We start from the raw sequence: 25,884 nt of genomic DNA, 5'->3' as shown, positions 1-25,884 counted from the left end.
TAATATAAATACAATAACACACAGACCTCACTCCCTGTAATAGCATCACACCGACCCCAGTGAGATCAGGATTATTAATATAATATAAATATAATAACACACAGACCTCACTCCCTGTAATAACATTACACCGACCCCAGTGAGATCGGGATTATTGATATAATATAAATATAATAACACACGGCCCGCACTCCCTGTAATAACATCACACCGACCCCAGTGAGATCGGGATTATTAATATAATATAAATATAATAACACACAGACCTCACTCCCTGTAATAACATCACACCGACCCCAGTGAGATCGGGATTATTGATATAATATAAATATAATAACACACAGCCCTCACTCCCTGTAATAACATTACACCGACCCCAGTGAGATCGGGATTATTGATATAATATAAATATAATAACACACGGCCCGCACTCCCTGTAATAACATCACACCGACCCCAGTGAGATCGGGATTATTGATATAATATAAATATAATAACACACAGACCTCACTCCCTGTAATAACATCACACCGACCCCAGTGAGATCGGGATTATTAATATAATATAAATATAATAACACACAGACCTCACTCCCTGTAATAACATCACACCGACCCCAGTGAGATCAGGATTATTAATAAAATATAAATATAATAACACACAGACCTCACTCCCTGTAATAACATCACACCGACCCCAGTGAGATCAGGATTATTAATATAATATAAATATAATAACACACAGACCTCACTCCCTGTAATAACATCACACCGACCCCAGTGAGATCGGGATTATTGATATAATATAAATATAATAACACACAGACCTCACTCCCTGTAATAACATCACACCGACCCCAGTGAGATCGGGATTATTGATATAATATAAATATAATAACACACAGACCTCACTCCCTGTAATAACATCACACCGACCCCAGTGAGATCGGGATTATTGATATAATGTAAATATAATAACACACAGCCCTCACTCCCTGCAATAACATCACACCGACCCCAGTGAGATCGGGATTATTGATATAATATAAATATAATAACACACAGACCTCACTCCCTGCAATAACATCACACCGACCCCAGTGAGATCAGGATTATTAATATAATATAAATATAATAACACACAGACCTCACTCCCTGTAATAACATCACACCGACCCCAGTGAGATCAGGATTATTAATATAATATAAATATAATAACACACAGCCCTCACTCCGTGTAATAACATCACACCGACCCCAGTGAGATCAGGATTATTAATATAATATAAATATAATAACACACAGACCTCACTCCCTGTAATAACATCACACCGACCCCAGTGAGATCGGGATTATTGATATAATATAAATATAATAACACACAGACCTCACTCCCTGTAATAACATCACACCGACCCCAGTGAGATCAGGATTATTAATATAATATAAATATAATAACACACAGCCCTCACTCCCTGTAATAACATCACACCGACCGCAGTGAGATCAGGATTATTAATATAATATAAATATAATAACACACAGACCTCACTCCCTGTAATAACATCACACCGACCCCAGTGAGATCAGGATTATTGATATAATATAAATACAATAACACACAGACCTCACTCCCTGTAATAACATCACACCGACCCCAGTGAGATCGGGATTATTAATATAAATATAATAACACACAGCCCTCACTCTCTGTAATAACATCACACCGACCCCAGTGAGATCGGGATTATTGATATAATATAAATATAATAACACACAGACCTCACTCCCTGTAATAACATCACACCGACCCCAGTGAGTTCAGGATTATTAACATAATATAAATATAATAACACACAGACCTCACTCCCTGTAATAACATCACACCGACCCCAGTGAGATCAGGATTATTAACATAATATAAATATAATAACACACAGACCTCACTCCCTGTAATAACATCACACCGACCCCAGTGAGATCGGGATTATTGATATAATATAAATATAATAACGCACAGACCTCACTCCCTGTAATAACATCACACCGACCCCAGTGAGATCGGGATTATTGATATAATATAAATATAATAACACACAGCCCGCACTCCCTGTAATAACATCACACCGACCCCAGTGAGATCGGGATTATTGATATAATATAAATATAATAACACACAGACCTCACTCCCTGTAATAACATCACACCGACCCCAGTGAGTTCAGGATTATTAACATAATATAAATATAATAACACACAGACCTCACTCCCTGTAATAACATCACACCGACCCCAGTGAGATCAGGATTATTAACATAATATAAATATAATAACACACAGACCTCACTCCCTGTAATAACATCACACCGACCCCAGTGAGATCGGGATTATTGATATAATATAAATATAATAACGCACAGACCTCACTCCCTGTAATAACATCACACCGACCCCAGTGAGATCGGGATTATTGATATAATATAAATACAATAACACACAGACCTCACTCCCTGTAATAACATCACACCGACCCCAGTGAGATCGGGATTATTAATATAATATAAATACAATAACACACAGCCCTCACTCCCTGTAATAACATCACCGACCCCAGTGAGATCGGGATTATTAATATAATATAAATATAATAACACACAGACCTCACTCCCTGTAATAACATCACACCGACCCCAGTGAGATCGGGATTATTAATATAATATAAATATAATAACACACAGACCTCACTCCCTGTAATAACATCACACCGACCCCAGTGAGATCAGGATTATTGATATAATATAAATATAATAACACACAGACCTCACTCCCTGTAATAACATCACACCGACCCCAGTGAGATCAGGATTATTAATATAATACAATATAATAACACACAGACCTCACTCCCTGTAATAACATCACACCGACCCCAGTGAGATCGGGATTATTGATATAATATAAATATAATAACACACAGACCTCACTCCCTGTAATAACATCACACCGACCCCAGTGAGATCGGGATTATTGATATAATATAAATATAATAACACACAGACCTCACTCCCTGTAATAACATCACACCGACCCCAGTGAGATCGGGATTATTGATATAATATAAATATAATAACACACAGACCTCACTCCCTGTAATAACATCACACCGACCCCAGTGAGATCGGGATTATTGATATAATATAAATACAATAACACACAGACCTCACTCCCTGTAATAACATCACACCGACCCCAGTGAGATCGGGATTATTAATATAATATAAATACAATAACACACAGACCTCACTCCCTGTAATAACATCACACCGACCCCAGTGAGATCGGGATTATTAATATAATATAAATACAATAACACACAGACCTCACTCTCTGTAATAACATCACACCGACCCCAGTGAGATCAGGATTATTAATATAATATAAATATAATAACACACAGACCTCACTCCCTGTAATAACATCACACCGACCCCAGTGAGATCGGGATTATTAATATAATATAAATATAATAACACACAGACCTCACTCCCTGTAATAACATCACACCGACCCCAGTGAGATCGGGATTATTGATATAATATAAATATAATAACACACAGACCTCACTCCCTGTAATAACATCACACTGACCCCAGTGAGATCAGGATTATTGATATAATATAAATATAATAACACACAGACCTCACTCCCTGTAATAACATCACACCGACCCCAGTGAGATCGGGATTATTAATATAATATAAATATAATAACACACAGACCTCACTCCCTGTAATAACATCACACCGACCCCAGTGAGATCGGGATTATTGATATAATATAAATATAATAACACACAGACCTCACTCCCTGTAATAACATCACACCGACCCCAGTGAGATCGGGATTATTAATATAATATAAATATAATAACACACAGACCTCACTCCCTGTAATAACATCACACCGACCCCAGTGAGATCGGGATTATTGATATAATATAAATATAATAACACACAGACCTCACTCCCTGTAATAACATCACACCGACCCCAGTGAGATCGGGATTATTAATATAATATAAATACAATAACACACAGACCTCACTCCCTGTAATAACATCACACCGACCCCAGTGAGATCGGGATTATTGATATAATATAATATAATAACACGCAGACCTCACTCCCTGTAATAACATCACACCGACCCCAGTGAGATCGGGATTATTGATATAATATAAATATAATAACACACAGACCTCACTCCCTGTAATAACATCACACCGACCCCAGTGAGATCAGGATTATTAATATAATATAAATATAATAACACACAGACCTCACTCCCTGTAATAACATCACACCGACCCCAGTGAGATCGGGATTATTGATATAATATATTATAATAACACACAGACCTCACTCCCTGTAATAACATCACACCGACCCCAGTGAGATCGGGATTATTAATATAATATAAATACAATAACACACAGACCTCACTCCCTGTAATAACATCACACCGACCCCAGTGAGATCGGGATTATTAATATAATATAAATATAATAACACACAGACCTCACTCCCTGTAATAACATCAAACCGTCCCCAGTGAGATCGGGATTATTAATATAATATAAATATAATAACACACAGACCTCACTCCCTGTAATAACATCACACCGACCCCAGTGAGATCAGGATTATTGATATAATATAAATATAATAACACACAGACCTCACTCCCTGTAATAACATCACACCGACCCCAGTGAGATCGGGATTATTAATATAATATAAATATAATAACACACAGCCCTCAATCCCTGTAATAACATCACACCGACCCCAGTGAGATCGGGATTATTAATATAATATAAATATAATAACACACAGACCTCACTCCCTGTAATAACATCACACCGACCCCAGTGAGATCGGGATTATTAATATAATATAAATATAATAACACACAGACCTCACTCTCTGTAATAACATCACACCGACCCCAGTGAGATCGGGATTATTAATATAATATAAATATAATAACACACAGACCTCACTCCCTGTAATAACATCACACCGACCCCAGTGAGATCAGGATTATTGATATAATATAAATATAATAACACACAGACCTCACTCCCTGTAATAACATCACACCGACCCCAGTGAGATCGGGATTATTGATATAATATAAATATAATAACACACAGACCTCACTCCCTGTAATAACATCACACCGACCCCAGTGAGATCGGGATTATTAATATAATATAAATATAATAACACACAGACCTCACTCCCTGTAATAACATCACACCGACCCCAGTGAGATCGGGATTATTGATATAATATAAATATAATAACACACAGACCTCACTCCCTGTAATAACATCACACCGAACCCAGTGAGATCAGGATTATTAATATAATATAAATATAATAACACACAGACCTCACTCCCTGTAATAACATCACACCGACCCCAGTGAGATCGGGATTATTGATATAATATAAATATAATAACACACAGACCTCACTCCCTGTAATAACATCACACCGACCCCAGTGAGATCGGGATTATTGATATAATATAAATATAATAACACACAGACCTCACTCCCTGTAATAACATCACACCGACCCCAGTGAGATCAGGATTATTAATATAATATAAATATAATAACACACAGACCTCACTCCCTGTAATAACATCACACCGACCCCAGTGAGATCGGGATTATTAATATAATATAAATATAATAACACACAGACCTCACTCCCTGTAATAACATCACACCGACCCCAGTGAGATCAGGATTATTAATATAATATAAATATAATAACACACAGCCCTGACTCCCTGTAATAACATCACACTGACCCCAGTGAGATCGGGATTATTGATATAATATAAATATAATAACACACAGACCTCACTCCCTGTAATAACATCACACCGACCCCAGTGAGATCAGGATTATTAATATAATATAAATATAATAACACACAGCCCTGACTCCCTGTAATAACATCACACCGACCCCAGTGAGATCAGGATTATTGATATAATATAAATATAATAACACACAGACCTCACTCCCTGTAATAACATCACACTGACCCCAGTGAGATCAGGATTATTAATATAATATAAATATAATAACACACAGACCTCACTCCCTGTAATAACATCACACCGACCCCAGTGAGATCGGGATTATTAATATAATATAAATATAATAACACACAGACCTCACTCCCTGTAATAACATCACACCGACCCCAGTGAGATCGGGATTATTAATATAATATAAATATAATAACACACAGACCTCACTCCCTGTAATAACATCACACCGACCCCAGTGAGATCAGGATTATTAATATAATATAAATATAATAACACACAGCCCTGACTCCCTGTAATAACATCACACTGACCCCAGTGAGATCGGGATTATTGATATAATATAAATATAATAACACACAGACCTCACTCCCTGTAATAACATCACACCGACCCCAGTGAGATCAGGATTATTTATATAATATAAATATAATAACACACAGCCCTGACTCCCTGTAATAACATCACACCGACCCCAGTGAGATCAGGATTATTGATATAATATAAATATAATAACACACAGACCTCACTCCCTGTAATAACATCACACCGACCCCAGTGAGATCAGGATTATTAATATAATATAAATACAATAACACACAGACCTCACTCCCTGTAATAACATCACACCGACCCCAGTGAGATCGGGATTATTAATATAATATAAATATAATAACACACAGACCTCACTCCCTGTAATAACATCACACCGACCCCAGTGAGATCAGGATTATTAATATAATATAAATATAATTACACACAGACCTCACTCTCTGTAATAACATCACACCGACCCCAGTGAGATCAGGATTATTAATATAATATAAATATAATAACACAGACCTCACTCCCTGTAATAACATCACACCGACCCCAGTGAGATCGGGATTATTGATATAATATAAATATAATAACACACAGACCTCACTCCCTGTAATAACATCACACCGACCCCAGTGAGATCAGGATTATTAATATAACATAAATATAATAACACACAGACCTCACTCCCTGTAATAACATCACACCGACCCCAGTGAGATCGGGATTATTGATATAATATAAATATAATAACACACAGACCTCACTCCCTGTAATAACATCACACCGACCCCAGTGAGATCGGGATTATTGATATAATATAAATATAATAACACACAGACCACACTCCCTGTAATAACATCACACCGACCCCAGTGAGATCAGGATTATTAATATAATATAAATATAATAACACACAGACCTCACTCCCTGTAATAACATCACACCGACCCCAGTGAGATCGGGATTATTAATATAATATAAATATAATAACACACAGACCTCACTCCCTGTAATAACATCACACCGACCCCAGTGAGATCAGGATTATTAATATAATATAAATATAATAACACACAGCCCTGACTCCCTGTAATAACATCACACTGACCCCAGTGAGATCGGGATTATTGATATAATATAAATATAATAACACACAGACCTCACTCCCTGTAATAACATCACACCGACCCCAGTGAGATCAGGATTATTAATATAATATAAATATAATAACACACAGCCCTGACTCCCTGTAATAACATCACACCGACCCCAGTGAGATCAGGATTATTGATATAATATAAATATAATAACACACAGACCTCACTCCCTGTAATAACATCACACTGACCCCAGTGAGATCAGGATTATTAATATAATATAAATATAATAACACACAGACCTCACTCCCTGTAATAACATCACACCGACCCCAGTGAGATCGGGATTATTAATATAATATAAATATAATAACACACAGACCTCACTCCCTGTAATAACATCACACCGACCCCAGTGAGATCGGGATTATTAATATAATATAAATATAATAACACACAGACCTCACTCCCTGTAATAACATCACACCGACCCCAGTGAGATCAGGATTATTAATATAATATAAATATAATAACACACAGCCCTGACTCCCTGTAATAACATCACACTGACCCCAGTGAGATCGGGATTATTGATATAATATAAATATAATAACACACAGACCTCACTCCCTGTAATAACATCACACCGACCCCAGTGAGATCAGGATTATTGATATAATATAAATATAATAACACACAGCCCTGACTCCCTGTAATAACATCACACCGACCCCAGTGAGATCAGGATTATTGATATAATATAAATATAATAACACACAGACCTCACTCCCTGTAATAACATCACACCGACCCCAGTGAGATCAGGATTATTAATATAATATAAATACAATAACACACAGACCTCACTCCCTGTAATAACATCACACCGACCCCAGTGAGATCAGGATTATTAATATAATATAAATACAATAACACACAGACCTCACTCCCTGTAATAACATCACACCGACCCCAGTGAGATCGGGATTATTAATATAATATAAATATAATAACACACAGACCTCACTCCCTGTAATAACATCACACCGACCCCAGTGAGATCAGGATTATTAATATAATATAAATATAATAACACACAGCCCTGACTCCCTGTAATAACATCACACTGACCCCAGTGAGATCGGGATTATTGATATAATATAAATATAATAACACACAGACCTCACTCCCTGTAATAACATCACACCGACCCCAGTGAGATCGGGATTATTAATATAATATAAATATAATAACACACAGACCTCACTCCCTGTAATAACATCACACCGACCCCAGTGAGATCAGGATTATTAATATAATATAAATATAATGACACACAGACCTCACTCCCTGTAATAACATCACACCGACCCCAGTGAGATCAGGATTATTAATATAATATAAATACAATAACACACAGACCTCACTCTCTGTAATAACATCACACCGACCCCAGTGAGATCAGGATTATTAATATAATATAAATATAATAACACACAGACCTCACTCCCTGTAATAACATCACACCGACCCCAGTGAGATCGGGATTATTGATATAATATAAATATAATAACACACAGACCTCACTCCCTGTAATAACATCACACCGACCCCAGTGAGATCAGGATTATTAATATAATATAAATATTATAACACACAGACCTCACTCCCTGTAATAACATCACACCGACCCCAGTGAGATCGGGATTATTGATATAATATAAATATAATAACACACAGACCTCACTCCCTGTAATAACATCACACCGACCCCAGTGAGATCGGGATTATTGATATAATATAAATATAATAACACACAGACCTCACTCCCTGTAATAACATCACACCGACCCCAGTGAGATCAGGATTATTAATATAATATAAATATAATAACACACAGACCTCACTCCCTGTAATAACATCACACCGACCCCAGTGAGATCGGGATTATTAATATAATATAAATATAATAACACACAGACCTCACTCCCTGTAATAACATCACACCGACCCCAGTGAGATCAGGATTATTAATATAATATAAATATAATAACACACAGCCCTGACTCCCTGTAATAACATCACACTGACCCCAGTGAGATCGGGATTATTGATATAATATAAATATAATAACACACAGACCTCACTCCCTGTAATAACATCACACCGACCCCAGTGAGATCAGGATTATTAATATAATATAAATATAATAACACACAGCCCTGACTCCCTGTAATAACATCACACCGACCCCAGTGAGATCAGGATTATTGATATAATATAAATATAATAACACACAGACCTCACTCCCTGTAATAACATCACACTGACCCCAGTGAGATCAGGATTATTAATATAATATAAATATAATAACACACAGACCTCACTCCCTGTAATAACATCACACCGACCCCAGTGAGATCGGGATTATTAATATAATATAAATATAATAACACACAGACCTCACTCCCTGTAATAACATCACACCGACCCCAGTGAGATCGGGATTATTAATATAATATAAATATAATAACACACAGACCTCACTCCCTGTAATAACATCACACCGACCCCAGTGAGATCAGGATTATTAATATAATATAAATATAATAACACACAGCCCTGACTCCCTGTAATAACATCACACTGACCCCAGTGAGATCGGGATTATTGATATAATATAAATATAATAACACACAGACCTCACTCCCTGTAATAACATCACACCGACCCCAGTGAGATCAGGATTATTGATATAATATAAATATAATAACACACAGCCCTGACTCCCTGTAATAACATCACACCGACCCCAGTGAGATCAGGATTATTGATATAATATAAATATAATAACACACAGACCTCACTCCCTGTAATAACATCACACTGACCCCAGTGAGATCAGGATTATTAATATAATATAAATATAATAACACACAGACCTCACTCCCTGTAATAACATCACACTGACCCCAGTGAGATCGGGATTATTGATATAATATAAATATAATAACACACAGACCTCACTCCCTGTAATAACATCACACCGACCCCAGTGAGATCAGGATTATTGATATAATATAAATATAATAACACACAGCCCTGACTCCCTGTAATAACATCACACCGACCCCAGTGAGATCAGGATTATTGATATAATATAAATATAATAACACACAGACCTCACTCCCTGTAATAACATCACACCGACCCCAGTGAGATCAGGATTATTAATATAATATAAATACAATAACACACAGACCTCACTCCCTGTAATAACATCACACCGACCCCAGTGAGATCGGGATTATTAATATAATATAAATATAATAACACACAGACCTCACTCCCTGTAATAACATCACACCGACCCCAGTGAGATCGGGATTATTAATATAATATAAATATAATAACACACAGACCTCACTCCCTGTAATAACATCACACCGACCCCAGTGAGATCAGGATTATTAATATAATATAAATATAATAACACACAGACCTCACTCTCTGTAATAACATCACACCGACCCCAGTGAGATCGGGATTATTGATATAATATAATATAATAACACACAGACCTCACTCCCTGTAATAACATCACACCGACCCCAGTGAGATCGGGATTATTGATATAATATAAATATAATAACACACAGACCTCACTCCCTGTAATAACATCACACCGACCCCAGTGAGATCAGGATTATTAATATAATATAAATATAATAACACACAGACCTCACTCCCTGTAATAACATCACACCGACCCCAGTGAGATCGGGATTATTGATATAATATAATATAATAACACACAGACCTCACTCCCTGTAATAACATCACACCGACCCCAGTGAGATCGGGATTATTAATATAATATAAATACAATAACACACAGACCTCACTCCCTGTAATAACATCACACCGACCCCAGTGAGATCAGGATTATTAATATAATATAAATATAATAACACACAGACCTCACTCCCTGTAATAACATCACACCGACCCCAGTGAGATCGGGATGATTAATATAATATAAATACAATAACACACAGACCTCACTGCCTGTAATAACATCACACCGACCCCAGTGAGATCGGGATTATTGATATAAAAGAAATATAATAACACACGGACCTCACTCCCTGTAATAACATCACACCGACCCCAGTGAGATCGGGATTATTAATATAATATAAATACAATAACACACAGACCTCACTCCCTGTAATAACATCACACCGACCCCAGTGAGATCGGGATTATTGATATAAAAGAAATATAACAACACACGGACCTCACTCCCTGTAATAACATCACACCGACCCCAGTGAGATCGGGATTATTGATATAATATAATATAATAACACACAGACCTCACTCCCTGTAATAACATCACACCGACCCCAGTGAGATCGGGATTATTAATCTAATATAAATACAATAACACACAGACCTCACTCCCTGTAATAACATCACACCGACCCCAGTGCGATCGGGATTATTAATATAATATAAATATAATAACACACAGACCTCACTCCCTGTAATAACATCACACCGACCCCAGTGAGATCGGGATTATTGATATAATATAAATATAATAACACACAGACCTCACTCCCTGTAATAACATCACACCGACCCCAGTGAGATCAGGATTATTGAAATAATATAAATATAATAACACACAGACCTCACTCCCTGTAATAACATCACACCGACCCCAGTGAGATCGGGATTATTGATATAATATAATATAATAACACACAGAACTCACTCCCTGTAATAACATCACACCGACCCCAGTGAGATCGGGATTATTAATATAATATAAATACAATAACACACAGACCTCACTCCCTGTAATAACATCACACCGACCCCAGTGAGATCGGGATTATTAATATAATATAATATAATAACACACAGACCTCACTCCCTGTAATAACATCACACCGACCCCAGTGAGATCGGGATTATTAATATAATATAAATATAATAACACACAGACCTCACTCCCTGTAATAACATCACACCGACCCCAGTGAGATCGGGATTATTAATATAATATAAATATAATAACACACAGACCTCACTCCCTGTAATAACATCACACCGACCCCAGTGAGATCAGGATTATTAATATAATATAAATATAATAACACACAGACCTCACTCTCTGTAATAACATCACACCGACCCCAGTGAGATCAGGATTATTAATATAATATAAATATAATAACACACAGACCTCACTCCCTGTAATAACATCACACCGACCCCAGTGAGATCGGGATTATTGATATAATATAAATATAATAACACACAGACCTCACTCCCTGTAATAACATCACACCGACCCCAGTGAGATCAGGATTATTAATATAATATAAATATAATAACACACAGACCTCACTCCCTGTAATAACATCACACCGACCCCAGTGAGATCGGGATTATTGATATAATATAAATATAATAACACACAGATCTCACTCCCTGTAATAACATCACACCGACCCCAGTGAGATCAGGATTATTAATATAATATAAATACAATAACACACAGACCTCACTCCCTGTAATAACATCACACCGACCCCAGTGAGATCGGGATTATTAATATAATATAAATATAATAACACACAGACCTCACTCCCTGTAATAACATCACACCGACCCCAGTGAGATCGGGATTATTAATATAATATAAATATAATAACACACAGACCTCACTCCCTGTAATAACATCACACCGACCCCAGTGAGATCAGGATTATTAATATAATATAAATATAATAACACACAGACCTCACTCTCTGTAATAACATCACACCGACCCCAGTGAGATCGGGATTATTGATATAATATAATATAATAACACACAGACCTCACTCCCTGTAATAACATCACACCGACCCCAGTGAGATCGGGATTATTGATATAATATAAATATAATAACACACAGACCTCACTCCCTGTAATAACATCACACCGACCCCAGTGAGATCAGGATTATTAATATAATATAAATATAATAACACACAGACCTCACTCCCTGTAATAACATCACACCGACCCCAGTGAGATCGGGATTATTGATATAATATAATATAATAACACACAGACCTCACTCCCTGTAATAACATCACACCGACCCCAGTGAGATCGGGATTATTAATATAATATAAATACAATAACACACAGACCTCACTCCCTGTAATAACATCACACCGACCCCAGTGAGATCAGGATTATTAATATAATATAAATATAATAACACACAGACCTCACTCCCTGTAATAACATCACACCGACCCCAGTGAGATCGGGATTATTAATATAATATAAATACAATAACACACAGACCTCACTGCCTGTAATAACATCACACCGACCCCAGTGAGATCGGGATTATTGATATAAAAGAAATATAATAACACACGGACCTCACTCCCTGTAATAACATCACACCGACCCCAGTGAGATCGGGATTATTAATATAATATAAATACAATAACACACAGACCTCACTCCCTGTAAAAACATCACACCGACCCCAGTGAGATCGGGATTATTGATATAAAAGAAATATAACAACACACGGACCTCACTCCCTGTAATAACATCACACCGACCCCAGTGAGATCGGGATTATTGATATAATATAATATAATAACACACAGACCTCACTCCCTGTAATAACATCACACCGACCCCAGTGAGATCGGGATTATTAATATAATATAAATACAATAACACACAGACCTCACTCCCTGTAATAACATCACACCGACCCCAGTGAGATCAGGATTATTAATATAATATAAATATAATAACACACAGACCTCACTCCCTGTAATAACATCACACCGACCCCAGTGAGATCGGGATTATTGATATAATATAAATATAATAACACACAGACCTCACTCCCTGTAATAACATCACACCGACCCCAGTGAGATCAGGATTATTGATATAATATAAATATAATAACACACAGCCCTGACTCCCTGTAATAACATCACACCGACCCCAGTGAGATCAGGATTATTGATATAATATAAATATAATAACACACAGACCTCACTCCCTGTAATAACATCACACCGACCCCAGTGAGATCAGGATTATTAATATAATATAAATATAATAACACACAGCCCTCACTCCCTGTAATAACATCACACCGACCCCAGTGAGATCAGGATTATTAATATAATATAAATATAATAACACACAGCCCTGACTCCCTGTAATAACATCACACCGACCCCAGTGAGATCAGGATTATTAATATAATATAAATACAATAACACACAGACCTCACTCCCTGTAATAACATCACACCGACCCCAGTGAGATCAGGATTATTAATATAATATAAATACAATAACACACAGACCTCACTCCCTGTAATAACATCACACCGACCCCAGTGAGATCGGGATTATTAATATAATATAAATATAATAACACACAGACCTCACTCCCTGTAATAACATCACACGGACCCCAGTGAGATCGGGATTATTAATATAATATAAATATAATAACACACAGACCTCACTCCCTGTAATAACATCACACCGACCCCAGTGAGATCAGGATTATTAATATAATATAAATATAATAACACACAGACCTCACTCCCTGTAATAACATCACACCGACCCCAGTGAGATCGGGATTATTAATATAATATAAATATAATAACACACAGACCTCACTCCCTGTAATAACATCACACCGACCCCAGTGAGACCAGGATTATTAATATAATATAAATATAATAACACACAGCCCTGACTCCCTGTAATAACATCACACCGACCCCAGTGAGATCAGGATTATTAATATAATATAAATACAATAACACACAGACCTCACTCCCTGTAATAACATCACACCGACCCCAGTGAGATCAGGATTATTAATATAATATAAATATAATAACACACAGACCTCACTCCCTGTAATAACATCACACCGACCCCAGTGAGATCGGGATTATTAATATAATATAAATATAATAACACACAGACCTCACTCCCTGTAATAACATCACACCGACCCCAGTGAGATCAGGATTATTAATATAATATAAATATAATAACACACAGACCTCACTCCCTGTAATAACATCACACCGACCCCAGTGAGATCGGGATTATTAATATAATATAAATATAATAACACACAGACCTCACTCCCTGTAATAACATCACACCGACCCCAGTGAGATCAGGATTATTAATATAATATAAATATAATAACACACAGCCCTGACTCCCTGTAATAACATCACACCGACCCCAGTGAGATCAGGATTATTGATATAATATAAATACAATAACACACAGACCTCACTCCCTGTAATAACATCACACCGACCCCAGTGAGATCAGGATTATTAATATAATATAAATACAATAACACACAGACCTCACTCCCTGTAATAACATCACACCGACCCCAGTGAGATCAGGATTATTAATATAATATAAATATAATAACACACAGACCTCACTCCCTGTAATAACATCACACCGACCCCAGTGAGATCAGGATTATTGATATAATATAAATATAATAACACACAGACCTCACTCCCTGTAATAACATCACACCGACCCCAGTGAGATCGGGATTATTGATATAATATAAATATAATAACACACAGACCTCACTCTCTGTAATAACATCACACCGACCCCAGTGAGATCAGGATTATTAATATAATATAAATACAATAACACACAGACCTCACTCCCTGTAATAACATCACACCGACCCCAGTGAGATCAGGATTATTAATATAATATAAATATAATAACACACAGACCTCACTCCCTGTAATAACATCACACCGACCCCAGTGAGATCAGGATTAATATAATATAAATATAATAACACACAGACCTCACTCCCTGTAATAACATCACACCGACCCCAGTGAGATCGGGATTATTGATATAATATAAATATAATAACACACAGACCTCACTCTCTGTAATAACATCACACCGACCCCAGTGAGATCAGGATTATTAATATAATATAAATACAATAACACACAGACCTCACTCCCTGTAATAACATCACACCGACCCCAGTGAGATCAGGATTATTAATATAATATAAATATAATAACACACAGACCTCACTCCCTGTAATAACATCACACCGACCCCAGTGAGATCAGGATTATTGATATAATATAAATATAATAACACACAGCCCTCACTCCCTGTAATAACATCACACCGACCCCAGTGAGATCAGGAGTATTAATATAATATAAATATAATAACACACAGACCTCACTCCCTGTAATAACATCACACCGACCCCAGTGAGATCAGGATTATTAATATAATATAAATATAATAACACACAGACCTCACTCCCTGTAATAACATCACACCGACCCCAGTGAGATCAGGATTATTAATATAATATAAATATAATAACACACAGACCTCACTCCCTGTAATAACATCACACCGACCCCAGTGAGATCAGGATTATTGATATAATATAAATACAATAACACACAGACCTCACTCCCTGTAATAACATCACACGGACCCCAGTGAGATCGGGATTATTGATATAATATAAATATAATAACACACAGACCTCACTCCCTGTAATAACATCACACCGACCCCAGTGAGATCGGGATTATTAATATAATATAAATATAATAACACACAGACCTCACTCCCTGTAATAACATCACACCGACCCCAGTGAGATCAGGATTATTAATATAATATAATATAATAACACACAGACCTCACTCCCTGTAATAACATCACACCGACCCCAGTGAGATCAGGATTATTAATATAATATAATATAATAACACACAGACCTCACTCCCTGTAATAACATCACACCGACCCCAGTGAGATCAGGATTATTAATATAATATAATATAATAACACACAGCCCTCACTCCCTGTAATAACATCACACCGACCCCAGTGAGATCGGGATTATTAATATAATATAAATATAATAACACACAGACCTCACTCCCTGTAATAACATCACACCGACCCCAGTGAGATCAGGATTATTAATATAATATAAATATAATAACACACAGACCTCACTCCCTGTAATAACATCACACCGACCCCAGTGAGATCAGGATTATTAATATAATATAAATAAAATAACACACAGACCTCACTCCCTGTAATAACATCACACCGACCCCAGTGAGATCGGGATTATTAATATAATATAAATATAATAACACACAGACCTCACTCCCTGTAATAACATCACACCGACCCCAGTGAGATCGGGATTATTGATATAATATAAATATAATAACACACAGACCTCACTCCCTGTAATAACATCACACCGACCCAAGTGAGATCGGGATTATTAATATAATATAAATAAAATAACACACAGACCTCACTCCCTGTAATAACATCACACCGACCCCAGTGAGATCAGGATTATTAATATAATATAAATATAATAACACACAGACCTCACTCCCTGTAATAACATCACACCGACCCCAGTGAGATCGGGATTATTAATATAATATAAATAAAATAACACACTGACCTCACTCCCTGTAATAACATCACACCGACCCCAGTGAGATCAGGATTATTAATATAATATAAATATAATAACACACAGACCTCACTCCCTGTAATAACATCACACCGACCCCAGTGAGATCGGGATTATTAATATAATATAAATATAATAACACACAGACCTCACTCCCTGTAATAACATCACACCGACCCCAGTGAGATCGGGATTATTGATATAATATAAATAAAATAACACACAGACCTCACTCCCTGTAATAACATCACACCGACCCCAGTGAGATCAGGATTATTGATATAATATAAATATAATAACACACAGACCTCACTCCCTGTAATAACATCACACCGACCCCAGTGAGATCGGGATTATTAATATAATATAAATATAATAACACACAGACCTCACTCCCTGTAATAACATCACACCGACCCCAGTGAGATCAGGATTATTAATATAATATAAATATACTAACACACAGACCTCACTCTCTGTAATAACATCACACCGACCCCAGTGAGATCAGGATTAGTAATATAATATAAATAAAATAACACACAGACCTCACTCCCTGTAATAACATCACACCGACCCCAGTGAGATCAGGATTATTAATATAATATAAATATAATAACACACAGACCTCACTCCCTGTAATAACATCACACCGACCCCAGTGAGATCGGGATTATTAATATAATATAAATATAATAACACACAGACCTCACTCCCTGTAATAACATCACACCGACCCCAGTGAGATCGGGATTATTAATATAATATAAATAAAATAACACACAGACCTCACTCCCTGTAATAACATCACACCGACCCCAGTGAGATCAGGATTAGTAATATAATATAAATAAAATAACACACAGACCTCACTCCCTGTAATAACATCACACCGACCCCAGTGAGATCGGGATTATTAATATAATATAAATATAATAACACACAGACCTCACTCCCTGTAATAACATCACACCGACCCCAGTGAGATCGGGATTATTAATATAATATAAATAAAATAACACACAGACCTCACTCCCTGTAATAACATCACACCGACCCCAGTGAGATCAGGATTATTAATATAATATAAATATAATAACACACAGCCCTCACTCCCTGTAATAACATCACACCGACCCCAGTGAGATCGGGATTATTAATATAATATAAATAAAATAACACACAGACCTCACTCCCTGTAATAACATCACACCGACCCCAGTGAGATCAGGATTAGTAATATAATATAAATAAAATAACACACAGACCTCACTCCCTGTAATAACATCACACCGACCCCAGTGAGATCGGGATTATTAATATAATATAAATATAATAACACACAGACCTCACTCCCTGTAATAACATCACACCGACCCCAGTGAGATCGGGATTATTAATATAATATAAATAAAATAACACACAGACCTCACTCCCTGTAATAACATCACACCGACCCCAGTGAGATCAGGATTATTAATATAATATAAATATAATAACACACAGACCTCAGTCCCTGTAATAACATCACACCGACCCCAGTGAGATCAGGATTATTAATATAATATAAATATAATAACACACAGACCTCACTCCCTGTAATAACATCACACCGACCCCAGTGAGATCGGGATTATTAATATAATATAAATATAATAACACACAGACCTCACTCCCTGTAATAACATCACACCGACCCCAGTGAGATCGGGATTATTAATATAATATAAATATAATAACACACAGACCTCACTCCCTGTAATAACATCACACCGACCCCAGTGAGATCGGGATTATTAATATAATATAAATATAATAACACACAGACCTCACTCCCTGTAATAACATCACACCGACCCCAGTGAGATCGGGATTATTAATATAATATAAATATAATAACACACATACCTCACTCCCTGTAATAACATCACACCGACCCCAGTGAGATCGGGATTATTGATATAATATAAATATAATAACACACAGACCTCACTCCCTGTAATAACATCACACCGACCCCAGTGAGATCGGGATTATTGATATAATATAAATATAATAACACACAGACCTCACTCCCTGTAATAACATCACACCGACCCCAGTGAGATCGGGATTATTGATATAATATAAATATAATAACACACAGACCTCACTCCCTGTAATAACATCACACCGACCCCAGTGAGATCGGGATTATTGATATAATATAAATATAATAACACACAGACCTCACTCCCTGTAATAACATCACACCGACACCAGTGAGATCGGGATTATTGATATAATATAAATATAATAACACACAGACCTCACTCCCTGTAATAACATCACACCGACCCCAGTGAGATCGGGATTATTAATATAATATAAATAAAATAACACACAGACCTCACTCCCTGTAATAACATCACACCGACACCAGTGAGATCGGGATTATTGATATAATATAAATATAATAACACACAGACCTCACTCCCTGTAATAACATCACACCGACCCCAGTGAGATCGGGATTATTGATATAATATAAATATAATAACACACAGACCTCACTCCCTGTAATAACATCACACCGACACCAGTGAGATCGGGATTATTGATATAATATAAATATAATAACACACAGACCTCACTCCCTGTAATAACATCACACCGACCCCAGTGAGATCGGGATTATTGATATAATATAAATATAATAACACACAGACCTCACTCCCTGTAATAACATCACACCGACCCCAGTGAGATCGGGATTATTGATATAATATAAATATAATAACACACAGACCTCACTCCCTGTAATAACATCACACCGACCCCAGTGAGATCGGGATTATTGATATAATATAAATATAATAACACACAGACCTCACTCCCTGTAATAACATCACACCGACCCCAGTGAGATCGGGATTATTGATATAATATAAATATAATAACACACAGACCTCACTCCCTGTAATAACATCACACCGACACCAGTGAGATCGGGATTATTGATATAATATAAATATAATAACACACAGACCTCACTCCCTGTAATAACATCACACCGACCCCAGTGAGATCGGGATTATTAATATAATATAAATAAAATAACACACAGACCTCACTCCCTGTAATAACATCACACCGACCCCAGTGAGATCGGGATTATTGATATAATATAAATATAATAACACACAGACCTCACTCCCTGTAATAACATCACACCGACCCCAGTGAGATCGGGATTATTGATATAATATAAATATAATAACACACAGACCTCACTCCCTGTAATAACATCACACCGACCCCAGTGAGATCGGGATTATTGATATAATATAAATATAATAACACACAGACCTCACTCCCTGTAATAACATCACACCGACCCCAGTGAGATCGGGATTATTGATATAATATAAATATAATAACACACAGACCTCACTCCCTGTAATAACATCACACCGACACCAGTGAGATCGGGATTATTGATATAATATAAATATAATAACACACAGACCTCACTCCCTGTAATAACATCACACCGACCCCAGTGAGATCGGGATTATTAATATAATATAAATAAAATAACACACAGACCTCACTCCCTGTAATAACATCACACCGACCCCAGTGAGATCGGGATTATTGATATAATATAAATATAATAACACACAGACCTCACTCCCTGTAATAACATCACACCGACCCCAGTGAGATCGGGATTATTGATATAATATAAATATAATAACACACAGACCTCACTCCCTGTAATAACATCACACCGACCCCAGTGAGATCGGGATTATTAATATAATATAAATATAATAACACACAGACCTCACTCCCTGTAATAACATCACACCGACCCCAGTGAGATCGGGATTATTGATATAATATAAATATAATAACACACAGACCTCACTCCCTGTAATAACATCACACCGACCCCAGTGAGATCGGGATTATTGATATAATATAAATATAATAACACACAGACCTCACTCCCTGTAATAACATCACACCGACCCCAGTGAGATCGGGATTATTAATATAATATAAATATAATAACACACAGACCTCACTCCCTGTAATAACATCACACCGACCCCAGTGAGATCAGGATTATTAATATAATATAAATATAATAACACACAGCCCTCACTCCCTGTAATAACATCACACCGACCCCAGTGAGATCAGGATTATTAATATAATATAAATACAATAACACACAGCCCTCACTCCCTGTAATAACATCACACCGACCCCAGTGAGATCAGGATTATTAATATAATATAAATACAATAACACACAGCCCTCACTCCCTGTAATAACATCACACCGACCCCAGTGAGATCAGGATTATTAATATAATATAAATACAATAACACACAGCCCTCACTCCCTGTAATAACATCACACCGACCCCAGTGAGATCGGGATTATTAATATAATATAAATACAATAACACACAGACCTCACTCCCTGTAATAACATCACACCGACCCCAGTGAGATCGGGATTATTGATATAATATAAATATAATAACACACAGACCTCACTCCCTGTAATAACATCACACCGACCCCAGTGAGATCGGGATTATTAATATAATATAAATATAATAACACACAGACCTCACTCCCTGTAATAACATCACACCGACCCCAGTGAGATCGGGATTATTAATATAATATAAATACAATAACACACAGCCCTCACTCCCTGTAATAACATCACACCGACCCCAGTGAGATCAGGATTATTAATATAATATAAATACAATAACACACAGCCCTCACTCCCTGTAATAACATCACACCGACCCCAGTGAGATCAGGATTATTAATATAATATAAATACAATAACACACAGCCCTCACTCCCTGTAATAACATCACACCGACCCCAGTGAGATCAGGATTATTAATATAATATAAATACAATAACACACAGCCCTCACTCCCTGTAATAACATCACACCGACCCCAGTGAGATCAGGATTATTAATATAATATAAATACAATAACACACAGCCCTCACTCCCTGTAATAACATCACACCGACCCCAGTGAGATCAGGATTATTAATATAATATAAATACAATAACACACAGCCCTCACTCCCTGTAATAACATCACACCGACCCCAGTGAGATCAGGATTATTAATATAATATAAATACAATAACACACAGCCCTCACTCCCTGTAATAACATCACACCGACCCCAGTGAGATCAGGATTATTAATATAATATAAATACAATAACACACAGCCCTCACTCCCTGTAATAACATCACACCGACCCCAGTGAGATCAGGATTATTAATATAATATAAATACAATAACACACAGCCCTCACTCCCTGTAATAACATCACACCGACCCCAGTGAGATCAGGATTATTAATATAATATAAATACAATAACACACAGCCCTCACTCCCTGTAATAACATCACACCGACCCCAGTGAGATCAGGATTATTAATATAATATAAATACAATAACACACAGCCCTCACTCCCTGTAATAACATCACACCGACCCCAGTGAGATCAGGATTATTAATATAATATAAATATAATAACTCACAGCTTTCATCTCCTATAATGACACCATGCTGCCCCCAGGGAGACAGATATTAATAATATTGGTAATCTCTGTTAAATTTTCCTATTTAAATAACTCACATTCTCCAGCCCAGGCTCCATGAATTACACCCAGTGTTAACACAGTCAAGTAACTCCCAGCTTCCATTCTGTTCTTCTCGTTTCTCCTAACTGTGATCAGACTTCACTCCGTGCCAGCTCCCCTCCGTCCGCTATCACACTCCGTCTCTGAAGTTCAGTTTGTCTCTCATTTCCTTTACTGATCATGCTGTAATTGACATATGGTTTTGGTGAATTAAGCCAATCACAAATTGAGATCTCCTCCATCAGCTGTTTCCAGGTGAAATGCAAGACTGCTGTGAATTTCTCTGAATGAGTCTTGAATTTGTTTCCTTTGAGAAAGTATTGCAACAAGATGAAGATTTGTTTTTTTTCAGTAGGGATGTTTGGGTTGAACGTGATGTCTGTTTACTTGGTTTTACTCTGTCTCCAGGATGTGTATCTTTGTAAATAAATGCTATGAAAGTGTGCAAAGATTGGCTTCTGTTCTCACCTTCAACAACTGTCTTTCGCGAGTATAAATATTGTTGCAGAGGATGGTGCCTGAAGGTGAAGGTTGGACATGAAGAACATTTTCAGACAGAAGCGACAATCCGAGAACCATTTCCAAAAATGGCAGAAAGCAAGTGGTGGCACAGTGGTGCAGTGGTTAGCACCACAGCCTCACTGCTCCCGTGACCTGGGTTCGATTCTGGGTACTGCCTGTGTGGAGTTTGCAAGTTCTTCCTGTGACCGTGTGGGTTTTCGCCGGGTGCTCCGATTTCCTCCCACAGCCAAAGACTTGCAGGTTGATAGGTAAATTGGCCATTGTAAATTGCCCCTAGTATAGGTAGTGGGCGTGAGGTAGGAATATGGGATTAATGTAGGATTGGTATAAATGGGTGGTTGATTGTTGGCAGAGACTTGGTGGGCCGAAGGGCCTGTTTCAGTGCTGTATCTCTAAATAAATAAATCCATGTGTAAATTGTTGGGGTATGATTACCCTCCAATGTTATCAGAACCTGAACCAGATGACCAATGAAAGAACAAAGTGGATGTGTGGACATGGGTTTCATCGTGACCACAGGAAAAATATGATATGGCCTTGGCATCATTGCCTCCTACACAAAGAAAAATCAGAAATAAGGTATGTTATGAGCTGGATGCCCATCACTTGGATGGAGATGAAGGTTTGCAACTTCTATTTGAACTCTTGGATGAAATCTACAGAAAGATGGTCTGTTAAATGCCTAACAGGCATTGTTATAATTTGATAGATTTCCAAAAATGGATAGTCATTCCATGGAAGAATATATTATGGGCTTTAACAGATTGAATAAAAGATTGATGAAATTAAATTTGGTGATCCCTAGTCTTTAAATTACTGGATTGTGCTCTGGTATCTCATACAAACAGGTTAGCGGTTCTAACAGTGCTCGGTTCTCAGAGAAGGAGACTTTATTGGATCGGATTTGTGCTGCCTTAAAAAATTCCTAGGGCAATACTCATCTCCTTCTGCCTTCATGGAACAAATGAGACACATAGACGAGAAGACTCAATGGTTGCTGAAATTCAAAATGGTCCACATACTGGACCAAGGCATCAATACAACAGAAGTATGAAAGACGGGCAGAATGAGGATGAAAGCACCTTTAAAAGATCTGGCTAAACAGTAGAAAATAGATTTTGGAACAGTTAATAGATCCCTGATATGCCTTGAGATGACTTACTATGGATGCTGTCTAACTAGAAGTTGTTGTTGTTACAGATGACAGGGAGTCTTTTTAAGAAAGTCAAAACCCGAACACTTGAGAAGGAGAACAAAAAATGGAGCATTCAAGTTCCGAGCTAATTTGAGTGTACCTCGCTGAACCTGTGCTGTGTTCAGTATGAGCAGCCAGGGATCCACTGAGATGAAACTGAATCAGAGCTAGGTGCTGCAACTGGTACATTTCTAATGGTGCAGTGTGTCATCCTTCCATCACCGCACTTTGATTTGAGCTGACATTTATTGACTGGAGACACATGATGGCCAAGCTACCTGCTGCTGCAGCTTCCGGATAAAGAATTTG

At 37.0% G+C, this 25,884-nt stretch overlaps 1 protein-coding gene across 2 annotated transcripts in view; it reads right to left on the bottom strand.

The window, feature by feature from the left end:
* LOC137346301 (H-2 class II histocompatibility antigen, A-U alpha chain-like) overlaps nt 1–23,990 on the bottom strand; it is a 133,210-nt gene extending 109,220 nt beyond the window's left edge. For both annotated transcript variants that reach the window (XM_068009782.1, XM_068009783.1), the window contains exon 1: nt 23,855–23,990. In XM_068009782.1, coding sequence (XP_067865883.1) covers nt 23,855–23,921 — 67 coding nt within the window. In that variant the 5' untranslated portion in view covers nt 23,922–23,990. The remainder of the gene's footprint in view (nt 1–23,854) is intronic.
* Between the last annotated feature and the right edge of the window lie 1,894 nt (nt 23,991–25,884).

The sequence above is a fragment of the Heterodontus francisci genome, chromosome 29, assembly GCF_036365525.1.
Source record: "Heterodontus francisci isolate sHetFra1 chromosome 29, sHetFra1.hap1, whole genome shotgun sequence".
In the NCBI taxonomy this organism is placed as follows: Eukaryota; Metazoa; Chordata; class Chondrichthyes; order Heterodontiformes; family Heterodontidae; genus Heterodontus; species Heterodontus francisci.
Note: the sequence above shows the minus strand (reverse complement) of the source record. Positions and strands in the feature narration are given on the sequence as shown.